The following is a 24,607-nucleotide window of genomic DNA, read 5'->3' on the forward strand; positions in this document are numbered from 1 at the left end:
ACAATCTAGCTAATGATTAATTCAGCTGATTGGTCGGTCCCATCGCAGATTGGAGCTCTGAACCCCCCTCTCGTCAGGGGATACAGCTGTCTCTGCTATTGCAAACTCTTCCAGCCTGATAAAAGCCAGAGTTCCTGCGTCAGGGAGGAGAGCATCTTTTTATGTCCTATGTTGATTGTTGTAGCCGATCCTTCCCGAGGTATGTGTATGCCAATAGGGCTTAGTGAACAATTTCAATAACCAAAAACACTAACATTAAGTATTAGTAATTATTCTGTTTCATTTGTTCCCAGGAGGGGAAGGGGAACGCACATTGGGAGCGGTTAGGCAAGAGGCCTGCGGGCATACATAACCGTAGTATTTCATCTGTCTATGCACACTAGGTAACACCTAGGCTTCCCACCCCCATATATTTTGTTAAGCGCGCCAGGTGGTGCTAAAGGTTAGGTAAGTAGTGGGAAGGTAGGAGCGGGGACTCTTTTTAATTTTTATTTTGGTTCCGTCCAGCCCCTTTTCCTCACCTTACCATGTTAAGGAATAACAAATACCCTGTACACGGTATTTTTCTCTGCCTCTGTCGTCCCTCCCCGCATCTACGATCACATACTTATTCACTCCACGGGGTGTTGAGATATAGCAGGGTGTTGCGTTCCCACTAAAGCGTACGTAACATATGTCATTTACAATGACAAAGGGAAAATAACTACTTTTTGGCATTCATTTCATAGCACCCTCTTGAATTGCCTCGTTTTTCTTCTGCATTGTTGTACAGCAGTGTGTGAACGCCCTAAGAATGCAAATGATGTTAGCTAGCTAGCTATCAACATCAAACAGGAGTTATAGATGCAGTTAAGGGGATAGGAGGACATAAAAGCAGAGGTCCACCTTTAAAATAAAAAAAAATCCAAATCACATGTTTTTAGCAATTTTTATTTTACTTAAGATCACTTGATAAGAAAATACAATTAGTTGTCAGTAACAGAAACACAAAACCAATAGTTTTAAGAATGTATGTATTACAAAATGCATGCAAGCATACTGAAAGATCTAGTTTGTGAATGATCTGATCCTTACAGAAGATGACACAGATAATAAGGCATTCAATGGTGGGTTACACATGATTGAAAATGACTTATTTGAAGAGTTACTAAAATTAAGGTGAATTATTACAGAATAAGATCTGTAGCTGTCTGGCAGAACTAGTGCTCTCGTGGAGACTGTGGGTAGTTCACCCTCTCTCGCTGCTCCTCAGGTGCACTCCCAGGCGGAAGGGCTTTTGAGAATGTGTCCCACCAAAGATGAGGCTGAAATCTGGGACACCTCCATCCTCAGGCCAGACGAATCGGAAACGCCGAAGCAATGTCACTAGAACCAGGAAGAGCTCCATACGTGCTAACCCCTCCCCCAGACACACACGAGATCCTGGGGAACACACACACACGGCTATCAATAAGAACAACATTTCACTCATACCTTCATATGCATGCAGCCTGGCATTTTATGTCAACATATTCTCCTGTCTGTGTACAACACACTATCATTTATAAGCCATAGATATTGACGCTTTTGCAAAAAGGCACCTGCTGAGAATGGCACAAACTCTCCGACCTCGTTGAGGAAATTTTCAGGGTTGAACTCGTGAGGGAATTTCCACTGGCCTTCTTCATGCAGCACCGAAGACAGGTTAGGAATTACCATAGTGCCCTGGAACAGATGAGGGATTAAGGGTGCGGTGGAGAGGTACACTAAAGACTGACACAGCACCCATCATGACATCACTCCCTCTAGCCCAGGCGACCTTTATAGTTCTAAGGTCAACAACAGGCAGCATATCAGTCGTCATGGTAATGCTCACCTGGGGCAGCTGGTAGCTGTGTAGTTGTGTGTCGCTGCAGGTAGTACGGAACACGCCAAGAGGAACGGTGTCACTCATGCGCTGTACCTCATGGATGATGGCTTGAACATACGGCATGGCATGTCTGTCCTCAAACGAAGCGTCTGCACATCCCTCAAGAATGTTGGTGATCTCTCGGTAACAGCGATCTGGGACAAACACACACTCTTTGGCCGGGATTCAATCCGATCAAGCTTTGTAGAACAATTTCCTATTTAGCCGACATACTCATCTCATATACATATGTATAGAAATATATATATATATATACAGTGCCTTGCGAAAGTATTCGGCCCCCTTGAACTTTGCGACCTTTTGCCACATTTCAGGCTTCAAACATAAAGATATAAAACTGTATTTTTTTGTGAAGAATCAACAACAAGTGGGACACTCATGAAGTGGAACGACATTTACTGGATATTTCAAACTTTTTTAACAAATCAAAAACTGAAAAATTGGGCGTGCAAAATTATTCAGCCCCTTTACTTTCAGTGCAGCAAACTCTCTCCAGAAGTTCAGTGAGGATCTCTGAATGATCCAATGTTGACTTAAATGACTAATGATGATAAATACAATCCACCTGTGTGTAATCAAGTCTCCGTATAAATGCACCTGCACTGTGATAGTCTCAGAGGTCCGTTAAAAGCGCAGAGAGCATCATGAAGAACAAGGAACATACCAGGCAGGTCCGAGATACTGTTGTGAAGAAGTTTAAAGCCGGATTTGGATACAAAAAGATTTCCCAAGCTTTAAACATCCCAAGGAGCACTGTGCAAGCGATAATATTGAAATGGAAGGAGTATCAGACCACTGCAAATCTACCAAGACCTGGCCGTCCCTCTAAACTTTCAGCTCATACAAGGAGAAGACTGATCAGAGATGCAGCCAAGAGGCCCATGATCACTCTGGATGAACTGCAGAGATCTACAGATGAGGTGGGAGACTGTCCATAGGACAACAATCAGTCATATATTGCACCAATCTGGCCTTTATGGAAGAGTGGCAAGAAGAAAGCCATTTCTTAAAGATATCCATAAAAAGTGTTGTTTAAAGTTTGCCACAAGCCACCTGGGAGACACACCAAACATGTGGAAAAAGGTGCTCTGGTCAGATGAAACCAAAATTGAACTTTCTGGCAACAATGCAAAACGTTATGTTTGGCGTAAAAGCAACACAGCTCATCACCCTGAACACACTGTCAAACATGGTGGTGGCAGCATCATGGTTTGGGCCTGCTTTTCTTCAGCAGGGACAGGGAAGATGGTTAAAATTGATGGGAAGATGGATGGAGCCAAATACAGGACCATTCTGGAAGAAAACCTGATGGAGTCTGCAAAAGACCTGAGACTGGGACGGAGATTTGTCTTCCAACAAGACAATGATCCAAAACCTAAAGCAAAATCTACAATGGAATGGTTCAAAAATAAACATATCCAGGTGTTAGAATGGCCAAGTCAAAGTCCAGCCCTGAATCCAATCGAGAATCTGTGGAAAGAACTGAAAACTGCTGTTCACAAATGCTCTCCATCCAACCTCACTGAGCTCGAGCTGTTTTGCAAGGAGGAATGGGAAAAAATTTCAGTCTCTCGATGTGCAAAACTGATAGAGACATACCCCAAGCGACTTACAGCTGTAATCGCAGCAAAAGGTGGCACTACAAAGTATTAACTTAAGGGGGCTGAATAATTTTGCACGCCCAATTTTTCAGTTTTTGATTTGTTAAAAAAGTTTGAAATATCCAATAAATGTCGTTCCACTTCATGATTGTGTCCCACTTGTTGTTGATTCTTCACAAAAAAAATACAGTTTTATATCTTTATGTTTGAAGCCTGAAATGTGGCAAAAGGTCGCAAAGTTCAAGGGGGCCGAATACTTTCGCAAGGCACTGTATATACGGTACTCTATACCATCTACTGCATCTTGCCTATGCCGTTCAGCCATCGCTCATTCATATATTTTTATGTACATGTTCTTATTCATTCCTTTACACTTACTTGTGTATAAGGTAGTTGTAGTGAAATTGTTAGGTTAGATTACTTGTTAGATATTACTGCATGGTTAGAACTAGAAGCACAAGCATTTCGCTGCACTTGCATTAACATCTGCTAACCATGTGTATGTGACAAATAAAATTTGATTTGATATGCAGTGTTTACCATGAATGCCGACACATTGTCTACAAGTGTCTACAAATTGAATGAAATGTATGCCAGTGTGTGTGTGTGTGTGTGTGTGTTGTGTGTGTATTTCCTCACCCTGTACATGCTGGTTTATCATCAGGTGTAGCACGGCAGAGCGGAGGGTGTTGGAAGTGGTGTCTGTCCCAGCCATGAACAGGTCAAGTAGTAGAAACACCATATGAGTGTCATTAAATGTGGAGCCTCCATTAGCTGTCTGAAACACACACAGACACCAAATGCCTCTACATTAAATTCTGCTCCATCCTGTAAAGTACTTCCTCCTCTTCCACCAGCCCAAAAAATGTTTTTGCCCTTCTGACGCAAGTCATACCAAAGACTCTAAAAATGGGATCCGATGCCTCTCTGATTGGCAGATACTCATGGTAAAGTCCTGCGGCAGACTAGTATCCGCTATCCAGGGTTGTACTTTTACATCAAGCTGCTTAAATGCTACAGAAACAGGAGATAGGCTCCTGCCCCATGTATCGTTCAGGCTTACTTGTACAAGGCTACTTACTTTATATCTTATTTATTTTACTTCTAGAACCCTAGTTCTATTGTTCTCCTACCTTGTCAATCTGGTCCAGGTAGCAGTCAAGGAGGTCTCTGGGCTCTCCCACGACCCTTGAACTTTTGTGCTTGGTCACAATCTTCTTGATATGTTCCTTCATTTGATTAAATTTGTGTGAAATGTTCCTGAAGGGCAAAGGGAAGGGCCTCAAGGCTGGAATGATTTCATAGAGCTACAAAATATAGATTGGAGGAAATGGATGTAAAACAGAGGGGAACGTGGATCAGTGTGTCATGTCTAGCACATGCCATGTCTAGCACAGAGAGGTCAGTGAGGATCATGTACACTTAAAAAAAATAACAAAAGGTTCCATCTAGAACCTAAAAGGATTCTTTGGCTGTCCCCATGGGAGAACACTTTGAAGAACGCATTTGAAGAACACTTTTGGGTTCAGTGTAGAACCCTTTCCACAGAGAGTTCTACCTGGAACCCAAAAGGGTTCTACCTAGAGACAGCCGAAAGAACCATTTTGGAATCCTTTTTTTTTAGTAAGCATGGAGTGACACAGGGCTTAGACTGTACCATGGCCCAAGGTCCAAAAGCTTCCTTGGTCAACTCCTCTAACCTCTGGATGAGGGTGAGGATGACCGGGTCGTCATATTCGAACCTCTCTCCGAAAATCAGTGAGCAGATGATGTTAGACGCAGTCAGATGGAACAGGTGCTGAGGGTCCATCGAACCGCCTACCAGGACACAGCAACGGTCACCACATGAGGCAATATACACAGACAAGGTGATAACAACGATCACAGAGCTACTGAATTGAACACACTGACAGGATAGATAAAGTAACAATCCCCACAGTCTTTATACCTAATGTTAAAATAAGTATAGTAAATATAGTCATACTGGGAATATTACTGAGAGTATCTTATTTCTGTGATGTTTGTGTGGTTTATGGAAGCGTGTTACAACTACAAGGGGTTAATAGTGTAATTGTTTGATACAGTATTTGGAGGATCTTTGAGGTCACTAAGTGCTGATAATGACATGAATATGTACAGTAATGATTATGATTACGAGGACGTTGTGTGTGTGTGGGACTGTACCAGCACTGCTCTCCAGCTCAGTGCAGATGTGGGACACCTCCTCTAGGATGCGCTCTTCCATGGAGCGTTTGCCCAGACCAAATTTTCTCAGCGTGGTCAGAGCAAAGCGCCGGTGGTCCCTCCAGCTGGAGCCATAATTGGCCAGGACGATCCCTGATCGGCACACACACATACAAACACACACGGAACATATGTGGGTCGGGCTCACGGTCTCATGCCTGCTACTTTAAAATCAGTGTCAACCTCAGCCCAAGGGCGGATTTCCTATTGGGCTAATTCCTGTTTCCTGTTGGGCTAATTCCTGGTCTCCCATGGGTTTCTCCCATGGTAGACCAGGGCCCAGATACCGCCGGTGGCACACACACACACACACACAAACACTACCCTTATTATACCACATATTTCAAAATCGGTCAAGAACCTACTACCTTTGCTTTCAAAGAGGTGGCTGATGAGGAGATGGGTTGGTCGTCCAGCATATTCCTCTGCGTGTGTCACTAGTGCTTCACGAACCACCTCCAGGCCATTCAGAACCACAGCAGGCCGTGAGCCGATGTACAGACTGAACACGTTACCATAGCGCCTCTTCAGCTGAAGCACAGAAGGAAAGGGACATGGGGAGGATTTATTGTGAGAATATAATGTGGGACTTTTCTTTTGAAATGCTATTCAGGCACTTGGGAGACAATGGAAGGGTTGATGGATAAGCTTTCAGTCTTGAGTTTTAGAGTGGTTCCAGGAGTAACTCTTGGCTGACTACTATTATTTTGTCCCTTTACAAGTTGCAAAGCACTCTGATATTAAACATTGAGTCGCAGTGTCCCTGGTTTCCATCATTATGTGAAATGACAAAAACAAGCTCAACCTTATTCACAACATATCTATACAGTGTTATTAGTGTGTAATAACACCATTTCTTCCCAGGATAAGAAAGTGTTTCCCTTTCCCTAGAATCTTATGGTTTAGAAATAATGTGAAGCGTGGTTTTTATCCACAATTTTCACAAATTATTTTAAAACATTACACTAAATTACATAATTATTTCTGTTTATTGTCAAATGAATGAATTATTGTCTTTAAATGGAATATGTTTTATGACATTCCAACCTTTTGGGGTATTTTCTAGTCCAATTGTTGCCTGATTCTGCTGTTTGTATCCTTTTGCATCAGTTTCAATGCAATACCTTTATTTTGAAGGTGAACCACCGATTCCACTATTCTTGCTCATTGTCCTAAAACTTTAGTCTACATCAGACTTAATACCCATTCAGTCAGACTGGTCTCATAGACTAGACCTAACATAGTAAATGTTAGCATGATATGTTACCTCTGGTATGGTTACATAAGACAGATACTTAAGGCAGTGATTCCCAAACCTTTTTGCTCTTTTTAAGAACTATGTCCGGCTTTAAACTTACTCTTGAAGGTTGTTTTAGTCCCATAGATTTTGTTGTATTTTTTTTGTCACTCAAATATCACATGAATACACATTAGACATGGCAAAAGGTATAGAATTATTAAAAATGTAGCTTTAAAACGGCAACATTTTCTTTGCACCCCATGACAAAATGTGTGGAATTGCAGGAAATATGCTTTAAACCTGCAAAATTCTCTCCACCAACAAGAAGGGTGTGAACAGTTTGTGTCATAAACAGTGCTCGTGCCCATAGAAATAGACGTGGTGCGTGCGCGGCAATTTCATAACATATTGTAATGAAACAGCAGGGAGCAGGTCTCGAACCGTCGACCTTCGAGGTCCAGCGCGCTATCGACTGTGCCGCAAAAGCATGCTCGTGCAGCAGGGTCGATTTCCGCGGTTATAAACCCAGGGTCGTTACACGATTGTACGTTTAGCAAATTCGTTAAATTGTAATACGTAACATATCATACGAAATGGGTGATGGACATCCATAATACATACCATACGAAACGTAACATATCATACATACTAAATGGAGTGTCTCGGATTTACTATACATAATAATATAAATCCCTTTACCTATATTACGGACTGCTTGTAGAAAGCTTTATCACAAATATTAGTCACAAAAAAAATGTTATTTCCAGCAGGGTTATCGTAACAGGTATCGAGACTAGGTCTAACCCTAGCCTACAACATATTGCCCACTTTACCCTTTCCAGGTCTTTGAGAGGGTTGGCAGGATCCAGCTGTAGCAGATTGCCGAGGATGGGCAGGGGACGGGGTCCTGGTGGGAAGTTTTTAGGTCGGCGGACCCTGGTGAAGAAGAATAGAAGGAGGGAAAAGAAGCACAACAACACGACCGACCCTAGCATCGCGACTGGGCTTCAGGAAATGTGTAGGCTACTTCACGATTTAAAGCTGGTTGATTTAAAGATGCCGGTTGGCTCCCACACAGATTGGAGACTTTGTTTTGAACGCTAGTCAGCAGAGGTTTATGAGAGGGATATTTGCTGACTCGTAAATGTACATTAAGCCTAGTTTCGTAAATACCAGATCTAGGGCAACAGTTAATGTGGGAGGTAACCTGTCTGCCAATGGGAGACTAGTAAGTTTAAAGCCTTGACAGGACTCGATGCAATTTCTTTGGGGACAATTTCTTGTTTGATTTGGTATTGGAACTGGGGGGTCTCGTAGCCAAATCAAATTTATTGTGAAGTTTCTATGCGAATATATGAGCTGCAACAACAATATTCCATGCTCTAATTTATTATGACGTTCTTTTCGAGAATATTGTGATATTTGCCAAAATTAAGAATTCTAACAATTACCATTTATACCATGGATGACACAAAACAAGAGCTTTTTTTTTTGCAAACATTCAAACACAAATAGAATATTGATCCAAACCTTTCAACAACGGAATACTTAAAATGGACAACATGAGTAGTTTTTTCCTCGCTTTTTTGTTAATTTACTGTTGTGCAGCGACTTAAAATGTTAGTAAAAGTGGACTGGTTTAATGCCAGTGGCAAGTCATTGGTAACAATAGAAAAGAGTAGAGGGCCTAGAGAACTGCACTGGGGTACATAGGATTCAACTCTGAAGAGAACCCCAGTTTTCATAGTGACAGTGGCCTACAGGTCAAGGTTTTGGTCTCCAACAGCCCGGCTACAGACCCAATCTCTTGGCGCCAAAGTCAGAGCTGCTGAACGGTGCAAGGCCAAAGTCCTCTGGGAGTGCATCCTGTGTGCTAACCCCAGAAACCCCTCTGCAATCAGGATGATCCTGAAGAAAGTTGGTTGTCCAGGCTCATCTCAGAAGGTTGTGTCAGGTCCCAAGCTGACCCAGCAGGCCTTGTGTAACAGGGTTAAATAGACATCCTCATGCTGACCACACTGCTCGCGTCGTGCGCATTGCAAAATAAATGTACACATACATGTTATTCAATCATTGCACCCAGACTGCTTGCGTGCGCCAATGAGCGTCTGGGTGCCAGGCATTAAAATTGAAGTTGCTTCTATTTGTGAAGCAGAACGTGATGCAAGTCCTGCCTCTCCCATCTCCTCATTGGCTTTTAGAAGCAAATACCCATGTGCCATCTCCTCATTGGTTATACCCACGTGGGTGACTGAAAGATGAACTGAGGTCGGTTATGGTAATACACCTTATTATGAAAGTTAGTCGCCAATCGCCATATAAAGTCCAAAGAAGAAAAAGCCTGGAAGGAGGGGAGATGACTAGAAACGATTCGGTTGACCATTTTATGTGTGAATTGTCCGAGTAGAGGACCTTGTGCATTTCAGGTAAAATAACAAATCAATGTTTATATCCCAGGAAAAATTAGCTAGCAACAGCAAGCTAGCTAGCTAAATAGGACAAATTAGCTAGCAACTGCAAGCTAGCTAGCTAAATTGCCATAAATGTTTAATGCTTTTTGATCTGTCCCCAAATTAATATAATTGGTTCATAGTTTGTTTTCATATTTCAACCTACGTATCGTGATCGTGTTTCGTGTGGGCGGGACAAAATCAATTTGCGCACGCGGACGCACACAGGCGTCCGGTTTGTGCATGGGTCAGTTGTATGAGTTTTGTCATAATTAAGCAGTCAGGTTATGTATGTATAGCTGTGAAGCCAGCTGCTGTATTGTTTGAGTAACTCCATCCCCGTGTGTATCTGTGCGCATGATCACGCAGAATCCAGCCAAAGAGTTGTTCAACTTTGATGGGGGTATGTATTGTGATCCATGCTGCACTCAGTGTTTTAACTTTTAAAATGATACATTCAGCAAAAAAAGAAACGTCCCTTTTTCAGGACCCTATCTTTCAAAAACAATTCGTAAAAATCCAAATAACTTCACAGATCTTCATTGTAAAGGGTTTAAACACTGTTTCCCATGCTTGTTCAATGAACCATAAACAATTAATAAACATGCACCTGTGGAACGGTCGTTAAGACACTAACAGCTTACAGACGGTAGGCAATTAAGGTCACAGTTATGAAAACTTAGGACACTAAAGAGGCCTTTCTACTGACTCTGAAAAACACCAAAAGAAAGATGCCCAGGCTCCCTGCTCATCTGCACGAATATGCCTTAGGCATGCTGCAAGGAGGCATGAGTACTGCAGATGTGACATGACCCTCCTGACATGACCCTCCAGCATGACAATGCCACCAGCTTTGCTGCTCGTTCTGTGCGTGATTTCCTGCAAGACAGGAATGTCAGTGTTCTGCCATGGCCAGCGAAGAGCCTGGATCTCAATCCCATTGAGCACATCTGGGACCTGTTGGATCGGAGGGTGAGGGCTAGGGCCATTCTCCTCAGAAATGTCCGGGAACTTGCAGGTGCCTTCGTGGAAGAGTGGGGTAACAAATCACAGCAAGAACTGGAAAATCTGGTGCAGTCCATGAGGAGGAGATGCACTGCAGTACTTAATGCAGCTGGTGGCCACACCAGATACTGACTGTTTCTTTTGATTTTTGACCCACCCTTTTTTCAGGGACACATTATTCAATTTCTGTTAGTCACATGTCTGTGGAACTTGTTCAGTTTATGTCTCAGTTGTTGAATCTTGTTATGTTCATACAAATATTTACACATGATAAGTTTGCTGAAAATAAACGCAGTTGACAGTGAGAGGACGTTTCTTTTTTTGCTGAGTTTATCTAGTGCGTGTTAGGCTGAAAACCATATTGTTTTATAATCATTATCGATGTTGTTACGTGATAGTGTTACAGAGTTGTGTCATGTATTTATCATTTTATGGACATTTACAAAATTTGCACGCTGCGTTATGCTAAAGGTTAGCTAACGTTCACCTTGTACTTTCTTAGCTAATGAGGCTGGTCACCTCTTGAAGTGTAAATGTATTTTGATCTTATGTTGTTTCACATCACTCAGATTGCATGTTGGGTTTGCAGTTGTGCTGAGGTGTACACAGTGTTGTGTATGTATTCGCAGGTACGTGCTCCCAAATTATATTGAATAATGATATGCTACGGTACACGTGTAGCCCGTGTGCTGTGGTGATTTGTTATGGCAGTCAGACGGAGTCCTATGTTGAGCACTCCTCTGCAGCCATGTTGTTATACAGTTGAAGTCGGAAGTTTACATACACCTTCGTTAAATACATTTAACCTCAGTTTTTCACAATTCCTGACATTTAATCAGAGTAAAAAAATCCCTGTCTTAGGTCAGTTAGGATCACCACTTTATTTTAAGAATGTGAAATGTCAGAATAATAGTATAGAGAATGATTTATTTTAGCTTTTATTTCTTTCATTACATTCCCAATTAGTATTTGGTAGCATTGCCTTTAAATTGTTTAACTTGGGTCAAACGTTTTGGGAAGCCTTCCACAAGCATCCCACAATAAGTTGGGTGAATTTTGGCCCATCCCTCCTGACAAGAGCTGGTGTAACTGAGTCAGGTTTGTAGGGCTTCTTGCTCGCACACGCTTTTTCAGTTCTGCCCAAAAATGTTCTAAGGGATTGAGGTCAGGGTTTGTGATGGCACTCTGATGCCTTGACTTTGTTGTCCTTAAGCCATTTTGCCACAACTTTAGAAGTATGCTTGGGGTCATTGTCCATTTGGAAGACCCATTTGCGACCAAGCTTTAACTTCCTGACTGATGTCTTGAGATGTTGCTTCAATATATCCACATCATTTTCCTTTCCTCATGATGCCATCTATTCTGTGAAGTGCTTCAGTCCCTCCTGCAGCAAAGCACCCCCACAACATGATGCTGCCACCCCCGTGCTTCACGATTGGGATGTTGTTCTTCTTCTTGCAAGCCTCCCCCTTTTCCTCCAAACATAAGGATGGTCATTATGGCGAAACAGTTCTATTTTTGTTTCATCACACCAGAGGACATTTCTCCAAAAAGCATGATCTTTGTCCCCATGTGCAGTTGCAAACCGTAGTCTGACTTTTTTATGGCGGTTTTGGAGCGGTGGCTTCTTCCTTGCTGAGCGGCCTTTCAGGTTATGTTGATATAGGACTCGTTTTACTTCACAAGGTCCTTTGCTGTTGTTCTGGGATTGATTTTCTCTTTTCGCACCAAAGTACGTTCATCTCTTGGAGACATAACACGCCTCCTTCCTGCACGGTATGACAGCTGCGTGGTCCCATGGTGTTTATACTTGCGTACTATTGGTTGTACAGATGAACATGGTACCTTCAGGCGTTTGGAAATTGCTCCCAAGGATGAACCAGACTTGTGGAGGTCCATATTTTCTTTTCTGAGGTCTTGGCTGATTTCTTTTGATTTTCCCATGATGTCAAGCAAAGAGGCACTGATTTTGAATATAAGGCCTTGAAATACATCCACAGGTACACCTCCAATTGACTTAAATTGGGCGGCATGTAGCCTAGTGGTTAGAACTTTGGACTAGTAACCGAAAGGTTGACAAGGTAAAACTCTGTCGTTCTGCCCCTGAACAAGGCAGTTAACCCACTGTTCCAAGGCCGTCATTGTAAATAAGAGGCCAGTGCCAACGTTGTCAGGTGTCTGCGTACCTTTCCTGCAAGCGGCTGAGGTATAGTCTCGATCAGGAACTGAGAAAGTCAAAGAGGCCTAGACTGAAGCAGCAGCAAGAGGCCTGCTGGTATGTCAGATAAGGTGTTTGGCAGCAAGGGGCTCAAAAGAGCACATAGCCAGATTGAAGAAGGAGGAAACCCGAGATCGCAAAAAAGACGAGGGACCATAGTCACTGATATTCACCCATTCATATGCACACATCAGGGTTGGGATCAATTCCATTTCAATTCAGTCAAATCAGAAAGTAAGCTGAAATCCCAGTTTCCATTAAAACAAATTATTAAAGCAAGGCATTGAGGAGTATTGGAACGGGAAGTGGAAAGTCAGTTTATTTCCTAAATTGAGAGAAATTAAAAGGAATTGACTCCAACCCTGGCACACGTATACAAAGACACACACACACACACACACACAAATATTTTTGTAATAAATATTTTAATTAGCAAACAATCAGTCAGTGATGTGTTTTTATTCACCATTTATATTTGAGTTAAATTTAACATCTGTCAATAAAGACTGCACTGTACGTCAAACTGCCCATGCCCTGATAGGAAGAGAGAGGATGGTGCAATAGTACCACTGAATGTAGTGACTACATGTGTAAAACAGGTAAATGTATCTTTCATTTAAATCAAAAAGCAAATATATCACACACAAAAATAGATGATTAAATGCTTTGCATCCATTCAAATGGATTGTTAAAGAATCTTTGACATTCAATTTCAGACTCAAGTCAGCAGGTGGCAGTGTCAAATGAAAAAGAAAGACAACGATTTAAATAAAAAATAAGGCAACTACAGTATGTTTATAGTACCGTTATATTTGTATTCTCTCCCTTGTTATTCATTTACTTAACTAGTTCATCAGGTCTGGAAAAAGAAAACGGCGACCTGCCATTGCAACACTACTCCATGTTGCACACATATTATATAGTTATTTTGCAATCGTTTGCAATCGTTTACAATCTGTTACTTAACTTGGAACAAAATGTCGGTTGAAGGTTGACATAGGCAACACCTTTCAGCTGTTAAATATATTGGCATGACGCTCTACTCAACAGTGTTGTTGTTTACATTTTAAAATTCAGCAGACTCTCTTTGTTAAGTGCCTTGCTCAAGCGTTCATCAACAGATATTTCACCTAGTCAGCTCGAGGATTCGAAACAGCAATATTTTGGTAACAGGTGTTGTGCCCCTTGCCAGAATTCCCCCCTCACCTGTGCGTGAACGCGTACACACTCAATCTTCATTGCTGTGACTTGCTAGCTAGTTGATATTTCTGCTCTTCACTCCGTTGTCAGCTTAGTCTACATTTCACTGATCTTAGTAGGAGAAAGCATTTTTTATTTGTCTCTTACAAGGCAGCTGTCAATGATCACGTTAGGCTGCGTTTCATTAAAAAAAAATGTAATAGCGGTTTGATCGCGGGGAGGCACTAGTTATGTCTGCAGTTTTTGGTTTGGCTGTTTGAAGGACTAATTTCAAGTGTATTAGTCTATAAATAAATCTCTTTGCCAAAATTCGTCATCTCTCCCATGTCTTATTCGACTAGTAGTTGTTCTGAAATGTTTATTGATTGCCTACATTTTACTCCCTCCTCTATGTTTAATATAACACACACACATTAATTATTAATTTTGGTTGCCTATCCTGATGTGAAGTTTGTTCTATAGAAAGTATTTGACTCTGATGTGTGACATAGAAAGTATTTGACTCTAGTGACAAAATGAAGGAAATTAGAAGGGGGGGATTTCGGGGGGGATTTTGGCAAGGCCATTTTCTAGCCTGCCAAAATTCTATCCCCTCTTCTAATTTTCTTAATTATGTGGCTAGAGTCAAATACTCTCTGTGGCACACACTACTAGTCTTGGTCATGTGACCTACTGGACTCAAACAAGGTTCAGAATGTCCACTGACTACCGTTCTATATTGCACACCCTTTAGTTTGTCCATTTTCATCTCACACGTTTTTACATTAATTCTGTAAACTTTAGAATTTCAATAGCCCCTTGGTCATGTGACCTACTGACCTCAAACAAGGTTCAGAATGTACACTTTATCACGACTTCTACCGAAGACGGTTCCTCTCCTTGTTCGGGCGGTGTTCGGCGGTCGACGTTACCGGTCTTCTAGCCATAGCCGATCCATTTTTCATGTTCCATTTGTTTTGTCTTGTTTTCACACTCACCTGGTTTCAATTCCTTAAATTACATGTTGTATATTTTCCCTGTTTTCCCCCATGTCATTGTCAGGAATTATTTGTTGTATGTATTGATGCCAAGTATGTTATGGTGTGTGACGGGTTTTTACCCACTTTCTTTATTTTGTATGTTGGTTTTCGGAGTTTGTAAGAATATATTAAATAACTCTGTTTATACCAATTTCGTTCTCCTGCGCCTGACTTCCCTGCCACCAGCACGCACCCCATTACACACTTAGTGGGCCTACACATTGCACACCTTTTTGTCTGTCCATTTTCTCACATGGTTTTACATTAATTTGCCTGCTCTGCTCCCCTGAAGGACAGTGTCACTCACACACCTATTCACTTGGGCCTTCTCCCTGGTGCTTTCCTGACCTCCAGGCAGCCCCCTTTGACCTGGTGAATTCTGACTTCTGGCCTCCAGGCCTACACTCCCTGCCCGCCTGCCTGCCCTCTCCCTGGGCCTGAGAGTGTATAGCTTACTCCCTGGAACTACAGACCTCCAGGCCTCCACACCTACTCTCCCTACCCGGTCAACACCCTACACCCTGGAAATACTAAGACGTCTATAGTCCTGCTGTCAGGAACCACGTGCACCTGGTAACCCGAAACAGGCTCTGAGCATCTAGTAACCCTAAACAGGATCTGTGCACCTGGTACCCAAAACAGGCTCTGTGCACCTGGTAACCCGAAACAGGCCCTATTTACCTGGTGACCCACACAATTTTTTACCTACTCCAACCTCCACAGCCTGCGTTCCCCACAAACATGCTGTGCGCATCAGGAGAGGGGCGGCACTCCAACCCCATCACTAACAGCTCTACTCACCTGCCAAAAGAGGCTATCCCGGGCCAACCGAAGACCCATGCCACTATGGTATCATTATGTTTAGGGGGGATTTTGACTTAGAGGCATTCAGTCATAATCCCACAGATGGTAGCTTCGCACCATTAGCTCCTCAGCCATGCACATACATCAAATGTCTGAACTTGCGGTTCCTCTCGTACTGAGCAGGATTGCTACAGGTGGGTACGTTCCTTTTGAATTCCATCAAGTTGACATTCATTGATCCGTGCCCAGTGGGAACCTAGGCTTCTTCCGTCCGTTTTGTGGGGCCGCAGCAAATCAATGAGCGTGGATGGTAGGCAGATCCATGCAATGTCCTATCACTGGAGGGCCAATGGGTTTAGTCTCCGCCTCGAGTCTAGTGAGTGTTGAGGAGACCTCCCCACCTACAATGTGTGGTGTCCCGAACTCAGGCAAGCCTGAGGCCTGGTAGGGTTAGCTAATGGTAAGGCGAACCGCCGGAGACTCCCCGTGCAAACGTAGGTGGGGATATCCGCGAGAAGGGCCCAGCGTGCATCCAGAGTCAATGCTGCAAACCATTGGAAACAATCCCCCCACCGGCCCGCCAACAGACACCACCCTGACAAACCCCCGCCCGCAGCCCCTTGTGAGACCCCGCACGAGAGACTGCAAGATGGTCCGCATAACGAACTTCCAACGGTGGCAAGAGGAGGGCGACGAAGCGACTGCTCCCCTAGCCGTGGCTCAAGCCCCGCTTCGCACCACAGCCTGACCGACCCAGCCCTTAGGGCCAATCCTTATCCCGAAGTTACGGATCTGACTTGCCAACTTCCCTTACCTACATTGTTATAACATGCCAGAGGCTGTTCACCTTGAAGACCTGCTGCGGGATATGGGTATGGCCCAGCTTGAGATTTACACCCTCTCCCCTGGATTTTCAAGGGCTAGCGAGAACTCACCGGACACCGCCGGAACCGCAACGCTTTCCAGGGCTTGGGCCCCTCTCTCAGGGTGAACCCATTCCAGGACGCCCTGCACTTCACAAAGAAATGAGAACTCTCCCCGGGGCTCCCACCAGCTTCTCCGGGATCTGTCGCATTTCCGCACTGGACTTGCGGCGCCCGTCTCCGCTGGTCTGTGGACATTCTGAAAGTATTTGGAGGTCAGTAGGTCACATGAGGTGTGCAATATGTAGGGTGTGCAATGTGTAGGCCCACTAATTGCACAGTCTGAACCTTGTTAGTGGTCAGTAGGGCACATGACCAAGGAGCTATTAAAATTCTAAAGATGACAAAATTCATGTAAAATCGTGTGGGATGAAAATGGACAAACTAAAGGGTGTGCAGTATAGAAGGGTAGCCAGTGGACATTCTGAACCTTGTTTGAGGTCAGTAGGTTACATGACCAAGGAGATATTGAAATGCTAAGTTGACCAAATGAATGTAAAATTGTCTGAGATGAAAATTGACAAACTAAAGGGTGTGCAATATAGAAGGGTAGCCAGTGGACATTCTTGTTTGAGGTCAACATGACCAAGGAGCTATTGAAATTAGAAACATTGATAAACATTGAAAAATAATGTCAAACTGCGTGAGATGAAAATGGACAAACTAAAGGGTGTGCAATGTGTAGGCCCACTGATTGTACATTCGGAACCTTGTTAAAGGCCAGTAGGTTATATGATCAAGGAGCTATTGAAATTTGAATGTAAAAAAGTTTGTACTTTGTTTATGCTCCCTAACTAATTAAACTAGGAATGCAAAATGCTGCTCAAATTTCCACGTTTTTTCGCTTTGGAAAGCGAATTAATGTCCAAATCTTGAAAATAAGACATGTGCGTTGTGCGCAATTTTTCCAAAATCATGACACTTATTTGGAGTCTGTGGCTCAAGTGGTTTGAAGGTTATTGAGGTTTGAAAGCGTGAATATCCGTCGAATATCCAACCTGAAACTGATTTTACCTACGCGGAAAACCTGCATGTGAGACAGGCAACCCCGCGCAAGTGTCCCATGCAAATTTCTCTGCTTTCTCCAACTCCACCCTCCCTTTATATTGGATTTTGCTACCGCCGATTCATTCCGTTATTGTGCGCCCTGAGGTGTGCTCTGCATCGGAACCGCTTTGGCGAACTGGGTAGCCAAGCCTATAGGTCAAAACTAATACGAGTTCTGGGCATAGACGTATTTAAACATGGATCTTCATCAACGAGGTTGGTTAGGATGGGCAACTTTGTTTGCCATTGCGTTATCAGTGAACAGTTTGAGCAAACACGACATGTTTGATTATGGAGAGCAAGCTGGAGACCAACTGTTGGAGCAGGGGACCGACCAAACTCAAGCACTTATTTTGAACCAGTCAATGTTCTTCTTCGATGGCGCATATGACACTGTTTATGTGAGTATAATTATGTTTTATGCGCATGCGAAAATAGTAGCTAAATTATACACGAGAATAGCGGGGAAATATATCAATAGCAAACATGCACAGCCATCAATTATGATATTCACGTGCATGTTGGCAGTTGAGAACCCCTTCCTATGCATCCATTGTGATAGGCTATTTTATCCATGAAAGATAGGATGTAATTGTTTTGTTAGCTATGTTCTCAATTAGTTTACCATCTCATGCATGTGCCACATTTCACATCATTCAAAATCTGTTCACATATTAAAGTACTCTTTGATGATAATTACATTAGCATAAATTGCTCAAATTCCATGAATTGGGGGGATGAAAGGCCATGTGGAATGTTGCTGGGAGGGTGTGGAATGCCAGTCAATTCATTATGTGACTGATAAGGCTATCAATGCCCACCTTCATAAACAATGTCTTGGCTCTGTGCCTCCTTATACTGTAGAATATCACATACCAACAAATCATGTGATGATGGTTGATAGAGAATGATACATTCATTGATCCACAAATGTCTTTAGTTTAGAATGTTTCAGATCTTCCCAAGCACCTGAATGTTGCCCAAAATGTCACATTGGCAATTGTCACACCTGCTGTCCCCAAATGTCCATCTCTCTCTCTCTCTCTCTCTCTCTCTCTCTCTCTCTCTCTCTCTCTCTCTCTCAATTCAATTCAATTCAATTCAAGGGCTTTATTGGCATGGGAAACATATGTTAACATTGTCAAAGCAAGTGAAGTAGATAATACAGAAAAGTTAAATAAACAAAAGTTAAAAGTTAACATTACACTCACAGAAGTTCCAAGTTCTCTCTCTCTATATATATCTCTCTCTCTCTCTCCTACATCTTTGTATGATGTATATACTGCAATATAAGTGAATTCCCCTTTAACTATGGGCCCCAGACAGTGCAGTGTAAGGCTTAATTAACCCAAACAATGACTAGTCTGTTCATTAAAAAGCGCTGAGCCCCATTGTTGAAGATTGACAAAACATTAAACACAGTAGGTCCAGGTAAACTCATCCCAATGCCCCATTAGATAGCTTTGTCTGTGACGTGACCCGCCTTTTGTCGGATCAAAAGACAGAGACGGCACAGAGAACTGATGAGGTCCCCACACCTCAGGACTATTGTTTGATTTATCTCCAAAGAGGCTACAGAGTGACCTTAAGGCTCAGCCATACCGGTAGGATTGTCAAACGTTTGTCTGCCGACTGTACTTAGCACCAGTGAACAGCATCGGTAGTCAATCTCTTTTGTGTTCACACAGCAAAGACCTTGGAAGGTGTCATCCACTTATTCTTGTTAACTTCTTGGTGACAGGGGGCAGTATTTTCTCGTCCGGATGAAATGCATGCCCAAATTCAACTGTCTGCTACTCATCCCCAGAAGATAAGATATGGATATTATTATATTTGGATAGAAAACCCTCTGAAGTTTCTAAAACTGTTTGAATCAAGTCTGTGAGTATAACAGAACTTTTTAACAGGTGAAACCCAGAGGACAAACCATTCAGATTTTTTTTTGTTTTGAGGTCACTCTCTTTTCAATGAGTTTTCATTGGGAATCCCGATTTCTAAGGGACCTTGCAGTTCCTATCGCTTCTACTGGATGTCCACAGTCTTTAGAAATTGGTTGAGGTTATTCCTTTGTGTAATGAAGAAGTATGGCCATCTTGAACGAGGGTCACTTGAAATGTACTGTTAGATAGAGGTGCGTGACCAGAAAGCATGCTTCAGTTTGTTTTCTTCCTGTATTGAACACAGATCATCCCGTTCAATTTTATCGATTATTTACGTAAAAAAATACCTAAAGCTGTATTACAAAAGTAGTTTGAAATGTTTTGGCAAAGTTCACAGGTAACTTTTGAGATATTTTGTAGTCACGTTGAGCAAGTTGGAACCGGTGTTTTTCTGGATCAAATGCGCCAAATAAATGGACATTTTGGATGTATATCGACGGAATTAATCAAACAAAAGGACCATTTGTGATGTTTATGGATTATATTGGAGTGCCAACAAAAGAAGCTTGTCAAAGGTAAGGCATGAATTATATTTTTATTTCTGCGTTTTGTGTCGCGCCTGCAGGGTTGAAATATGGTTTCTCTCTTTGTTTACTGTGGTGCTATCCTCAGATAATATTATAGTTTGCTTTCGCCCAAAAGCCTTTTTGAAATCTGACATGTTGGCTGGATTCACAACAAGTGTAGCTTTAATTTGCTGTCTTGCATGTGTGATTTAATGAAAGTTTGATTTTTATAGAAATGTATTTGAATTTGGCGCTCTGCATTTCCCCTGGCTTTTGGCCAGGTGGGATGCTAGCGTCCCATATATCCCAGAGAGGTTAAAATGCTCCAAACCAGAAGGTGGCAGTAGCGTTGTTTGGCAATGCATATCCATGTGTATTGCTTATGGTCTAGATTTGAAGCTACTGTATCTGCGCTAATTTTGCTAGATAACTAGCAAGATGACGAAGAAACTATTTAATTCACTCTCCATAATCGCATACTGCCAGTACCAGCCCTTAGCAAAATGTTTAGCTAGCTAGATAACATTAGCATATACGCTCGCTAGTACAACATAAGGACACTGCACTAACTTCTTTAAAAATGTTTTTACCTGTTATGGCTAGACATTCCGCTAGCGGAACCACTCAACAACATCAGGTGAAATGGCAAAGTGCCAAATTCAAATGAAATTACTACAAATATTAAACTTTCATGAAATCACAAATGCAATACACCAAATTAAAGCTACACTTGTTGTTAATCCAACCAACGTGTCAGATTTCAAAAAGGCTTTACGGCTAAAGCAAACCATGCGATCATCTGAGGATAGCACCCCACCAAACAAACACATGACATTCATATTTCAACCCGCCAGGCGCGACACAAAACCCAGAAATAACTATATAATTCATGCCTTACTTTTGAAGATCTTCTTTTGTTAGGACTCCAAAATGTCCCATAAACATCACAAATGGTCCTTTTGTTTGATAAATTCTGCCGTTATATCTACAAAATGTCAATTTCTTTGGCGCGTTTGATCCAGAAAAACACCGGTTCCAACTCGGAAAACATGAATACAAAATATCTAATAATTACCTGTAAACTTGTTCCAAACATTTCAAACAACTTTCCTAATACAACTTTAGGTATTTTTTTACGTAAATAATCAATCAAATTTAAGACGGGATAAACAGTGTTCAATATCGGATGAAAACAAAGTGGAGCGAGCTTTCAGGTCGTGCGCCCCTAACAAACAGTACACTACACTCGACCCTCGTTCTGAACAGCCCTACTTCTTCATTTCTCAAAGGAAAAACATCAACCAAATTCTAAAGACTGTTGACATCTAGTGGAAGCGATAGGAACTGCAAGCAAGTGCCTTAGAAATCTAGATCCACTCATTGAAAACACTGTTACCTCAATTGTTTTTTCCCTGGATGGATTTTTCTCAGGTTTTCCCCTGCCAAATCAGTTCTGTTATACTCACATACATTATTTTAACAGTTTTAGAAACTTTCGAGTGTTTTCTATCTAAATCTACCAATTATATGCATATCCTAGCTTCTGGGCCTGAGTAGCAGGCAGTTGACTTTGGGCACGCTTTTCATCCAGGCGTGAAAATACTGCCCCCTAGCCCGAAGAGGTTTTAAGGGGTGGATCAGCTTAATATTGCGGAAAGATTGTTGCTTCCATCAATGTAATTGTCTGCATCATTTCCAATCCCCCATGTATTTTTGGGGTAAATATATATACAGTATATCCATATACATACACGTATGCATACATATACACATATATACATACACATACCTATATAGGTATACATACATGTACTTTTTAAAAAATATACCTTTATTATTCCCCGCAAAGCCTACCACCCTTCCTGCAATTGGAGTAAACTAATAAACACTTAGGCTTCTACCTTCAGTTTATACATCTTATACACATTTTACAGACACAATCTATTTTACAATAGTTATATTATGTTTGTTTTTAGTCCTTCCTCTTTTTCTGATGTCCATCCAGTTTGATTTCTATTTGTAACTGTGCTATTTCAGAACATTTCTGAAGCTACATACATTTTACAGACCCCGTATGTTTTACATTGGTTATCTTGTTATTGGTCCCAGCTTCCAGCTCCATTCAACCTCTCCCATCTATCTCTCAACATCATCCATTTTGGATTTCTATTTGCCATATATTTTTCAACTGTGCTGTGATGCTTCACAAAGTTCTGAACCTTTCTATTCTCATAGCTTCTACAGATTGTAAATTAAACATACTTTTTTTTGCTAAAATAATTATTATACTATTGATTGATTAACTATGGCTTTTCAAATCACCCAGTATTGCTATCTGCAGCATTAGTTCTAGGCAAATGTTGCAATTCTTCAGCCATTCCTGGACCTGTGACCAAAAATGATCTACATATGGACAACACCAAAATATATGATCTAATGACTCTGCCTCCTCACAGCAAAATCTGCAGAGCTGGGAAGATTGTATCCCCCCATATATATAACATTCTATTGGTTGCAAGACTTTTGTATATTAATTTAAATTGAAACATGTGAAGTTTTGAATCCGGCGTTGTTTTGCATATCAATTCATAAACCATGTGCCATGGAATGGGTACATCAAAAATCTCTTCCCAACTATTTTGCAATTTATATGGCACAGCTGTCAGTTTGTTGGTCCTTAAATGAAATTGGTATATGTTTTTATTTATCACACTTTTCTTTAACCATTTATGTTCTTTAATACAGGGCCGACATACAAGTTCCTTACTTTTTCCATTTCTACTTGCCTCTTCCATTCTTGTGGTAATGCTGCAATGAATTGATTGTAATTTTGGGTAGAGCAGACATTTCCATATGTCTGTGTTAGCTGCATGTGTGACATAACTCCACGAGTCCTATTTATGATATCATTCACTAAAATTATACCTTTTTTAAACATGTCTTCGAAAAATGTTTTTTTTTTAATAAATTAGTATATTTGAGTTTAACCACAATATTTGTTGTATTATTTGTTCTGTCTTTTCAGGTGGATTAAACTGAAATTGCAACCAACTTTCTAAGGCTTTTTAAAAAAAATAACAATATTTTGGAGATTATTTCCTTTTCAAACAACCGAAAGTGAGCAGGTGTAATCTGAATAAAGGGAAAAAGGCCATTCTTGAACATAGGATGAGACATTTGTACCAATTTACTAGAGAACCAGTTTGGATTTAAGTATAACTTATGCCTTTAGTGAGAGGTCTAATGCTTTAATATTTAATCATTTCTGCCCTCCGGATTCATATTCGTTATATAAATAGGCCCTTTTAATTTTATCTGGCTTGCCGTTCCAAATACATTGGAATATATTTTGTTTATATAATTTAAAAAGCAGGTCACTGGGTGTAGGCAAAACCATAAGCAAATAGGTCTGTGATATGATAAGCAAATAACTGTGATATGACTAGAGTTAATCAGGGTGATTTTACCACAAATAGACAGGTATTTTCCTTTCCATGGTAGCAAGATCTTATCTATTTTTGCTAACTTTCTATAAAAATGTATTGGAGTGAGAATATTGATCCAATACGTAATATAGTACACTTATCATAATTTAGTTTTAATCCAGAGAGGATAGCAAAAGTATCTAGATCCTCTATGAGGCCGTGGAGAGATTTATAATTGTAATTTTAAAAGAAAACATGAATCATCAGCGTACATTGACACCTTAGTTTTTAAGCCACAGATTTCTAATCCCTTAATATTATTGTTTGATATAATTTTTTAACAGCTAACATTTCGATGGCAATAATAAATAGATATGCCGATAGTGGACAACCTTGTTTTACTCCTCTAGATAGTTTAAAACTTTCTGAGATGTAGCCATTATTTACTATTTTACACCTAGGGTTACTATACATAACCTTAACCCATTTTATAAGAGATTCCCCAAAATTGAAATATTCTAGGCATTTATATATAAACTCATACTTTATACTTTATCAAAAATCTTTTCAAAATCAGCTATGAAAACCAGGCCTGGTGTCCCTGAAATTTCATATTATTCTATTGTTTCCAGTACTTGTCTTATATTAACTCCAATGTATTGACCATGTAAAAAACATGTCTGATTAGGATGAAAACATCTGACAAGCATTTTGCTAAGCATTTTGCTAGGATTTTTGCATCACAACACTGAAGTGTAAGAGGTCTCCAATTTTTTTAATGGACTGGATCTTTATATTTACCACTTGGGTCCTGTTTCAGTAATAATGATATCAGACCTTCTTGTTGCGTGTCTGATAATCTACCATTTATATAGGAGTGGTTAAAACATGCTAATAAAGGTCCTCTGAGTATATCAAAAAACGTTTTGTATACTTCCACTGGTTCCATCCAGGTCTGGAGTTCTCCAAGTGAACTGCACTAACTTGGCAGCTAACACAGGCAGCTGTTTCATGGAAACTAGCTAATACATTGTGATTTAGTTATAATGTCAATACTAGCTACAGTGGTTAGCTAG

At 41.2% G+C, this 24,607-nt stretch overlaps 2 protein-coding genes across 2 annotated transcripts in view; one reads left to right on the plus strand and one right to left on the minus strand.

The window, feature by feature from the left end:
- Nucleotides 1-912: 912 nt before the first annotated feature.
- On the minus strand, nt 913-8,191 carry LOC139370529 (cytochrome P450 2B4-like). Its single transcript, XM_071110078.1, has 9 exons — nt 7,828-8,191; nt 6,123-6,285; nt 5,695-5,847; nt 5,168-5,328; nt 4,644-4,817; nt 4,150-4,288; nt 1,856-2,043; nt 1,581-1,704; nt 913-1,422 (listed from the first exon to the last, which is right to left on the minus strand). The coding sequence occupies exons 1-9, from the start codon at nt 7,987-7,989 to the stop codon at nt 1,229-1,231; spliced, it is 1,458 nt and encodes a 485-aa protein (XP_070966179.1). The 5' UTR covers nt 7,990-8,191; the 3' UTR covers nt 913-1,228.
- Nucleotides 8,192-17,747: 9,556 nt separating this feature from the next.
- The window catches only part of LOC139369650 (nidogen-1-like), a 55,593-nt gene continuing 48,733 nt past the window's right edge, over nt 17,748-24,607 (plus strand). Inside the window, exon 1 of the mRNA XM_071108916.1 lies at nt 17,748-18,061. Within this exon, the coding sequence (XP_070965017.1) occupies nt 17,858-18,061 (204 nt within the window). The 5' untranslated portion in view covers nt 17,748-17,857. The remainder of the gene's footprint in view (nt 18,062-24,607) is intronic.

Source organism: Oncorhynchus clarkii, chromosome 17 (assembly GCF_045791955.1).
Source record: "Oncorhynchus clarkii lewisi isolate Uvic-CL-2024 chromosome 17, UVic_Ocla_1.0, whole genome shotgun sequence".
NCBI classification, from domain to species: Eukaryota; Metazoa; Chordata; class Actinopteri; order Salmoniformes; family Salmonidae; genus Oncorhynchus; species Oncorhynchus clarkii.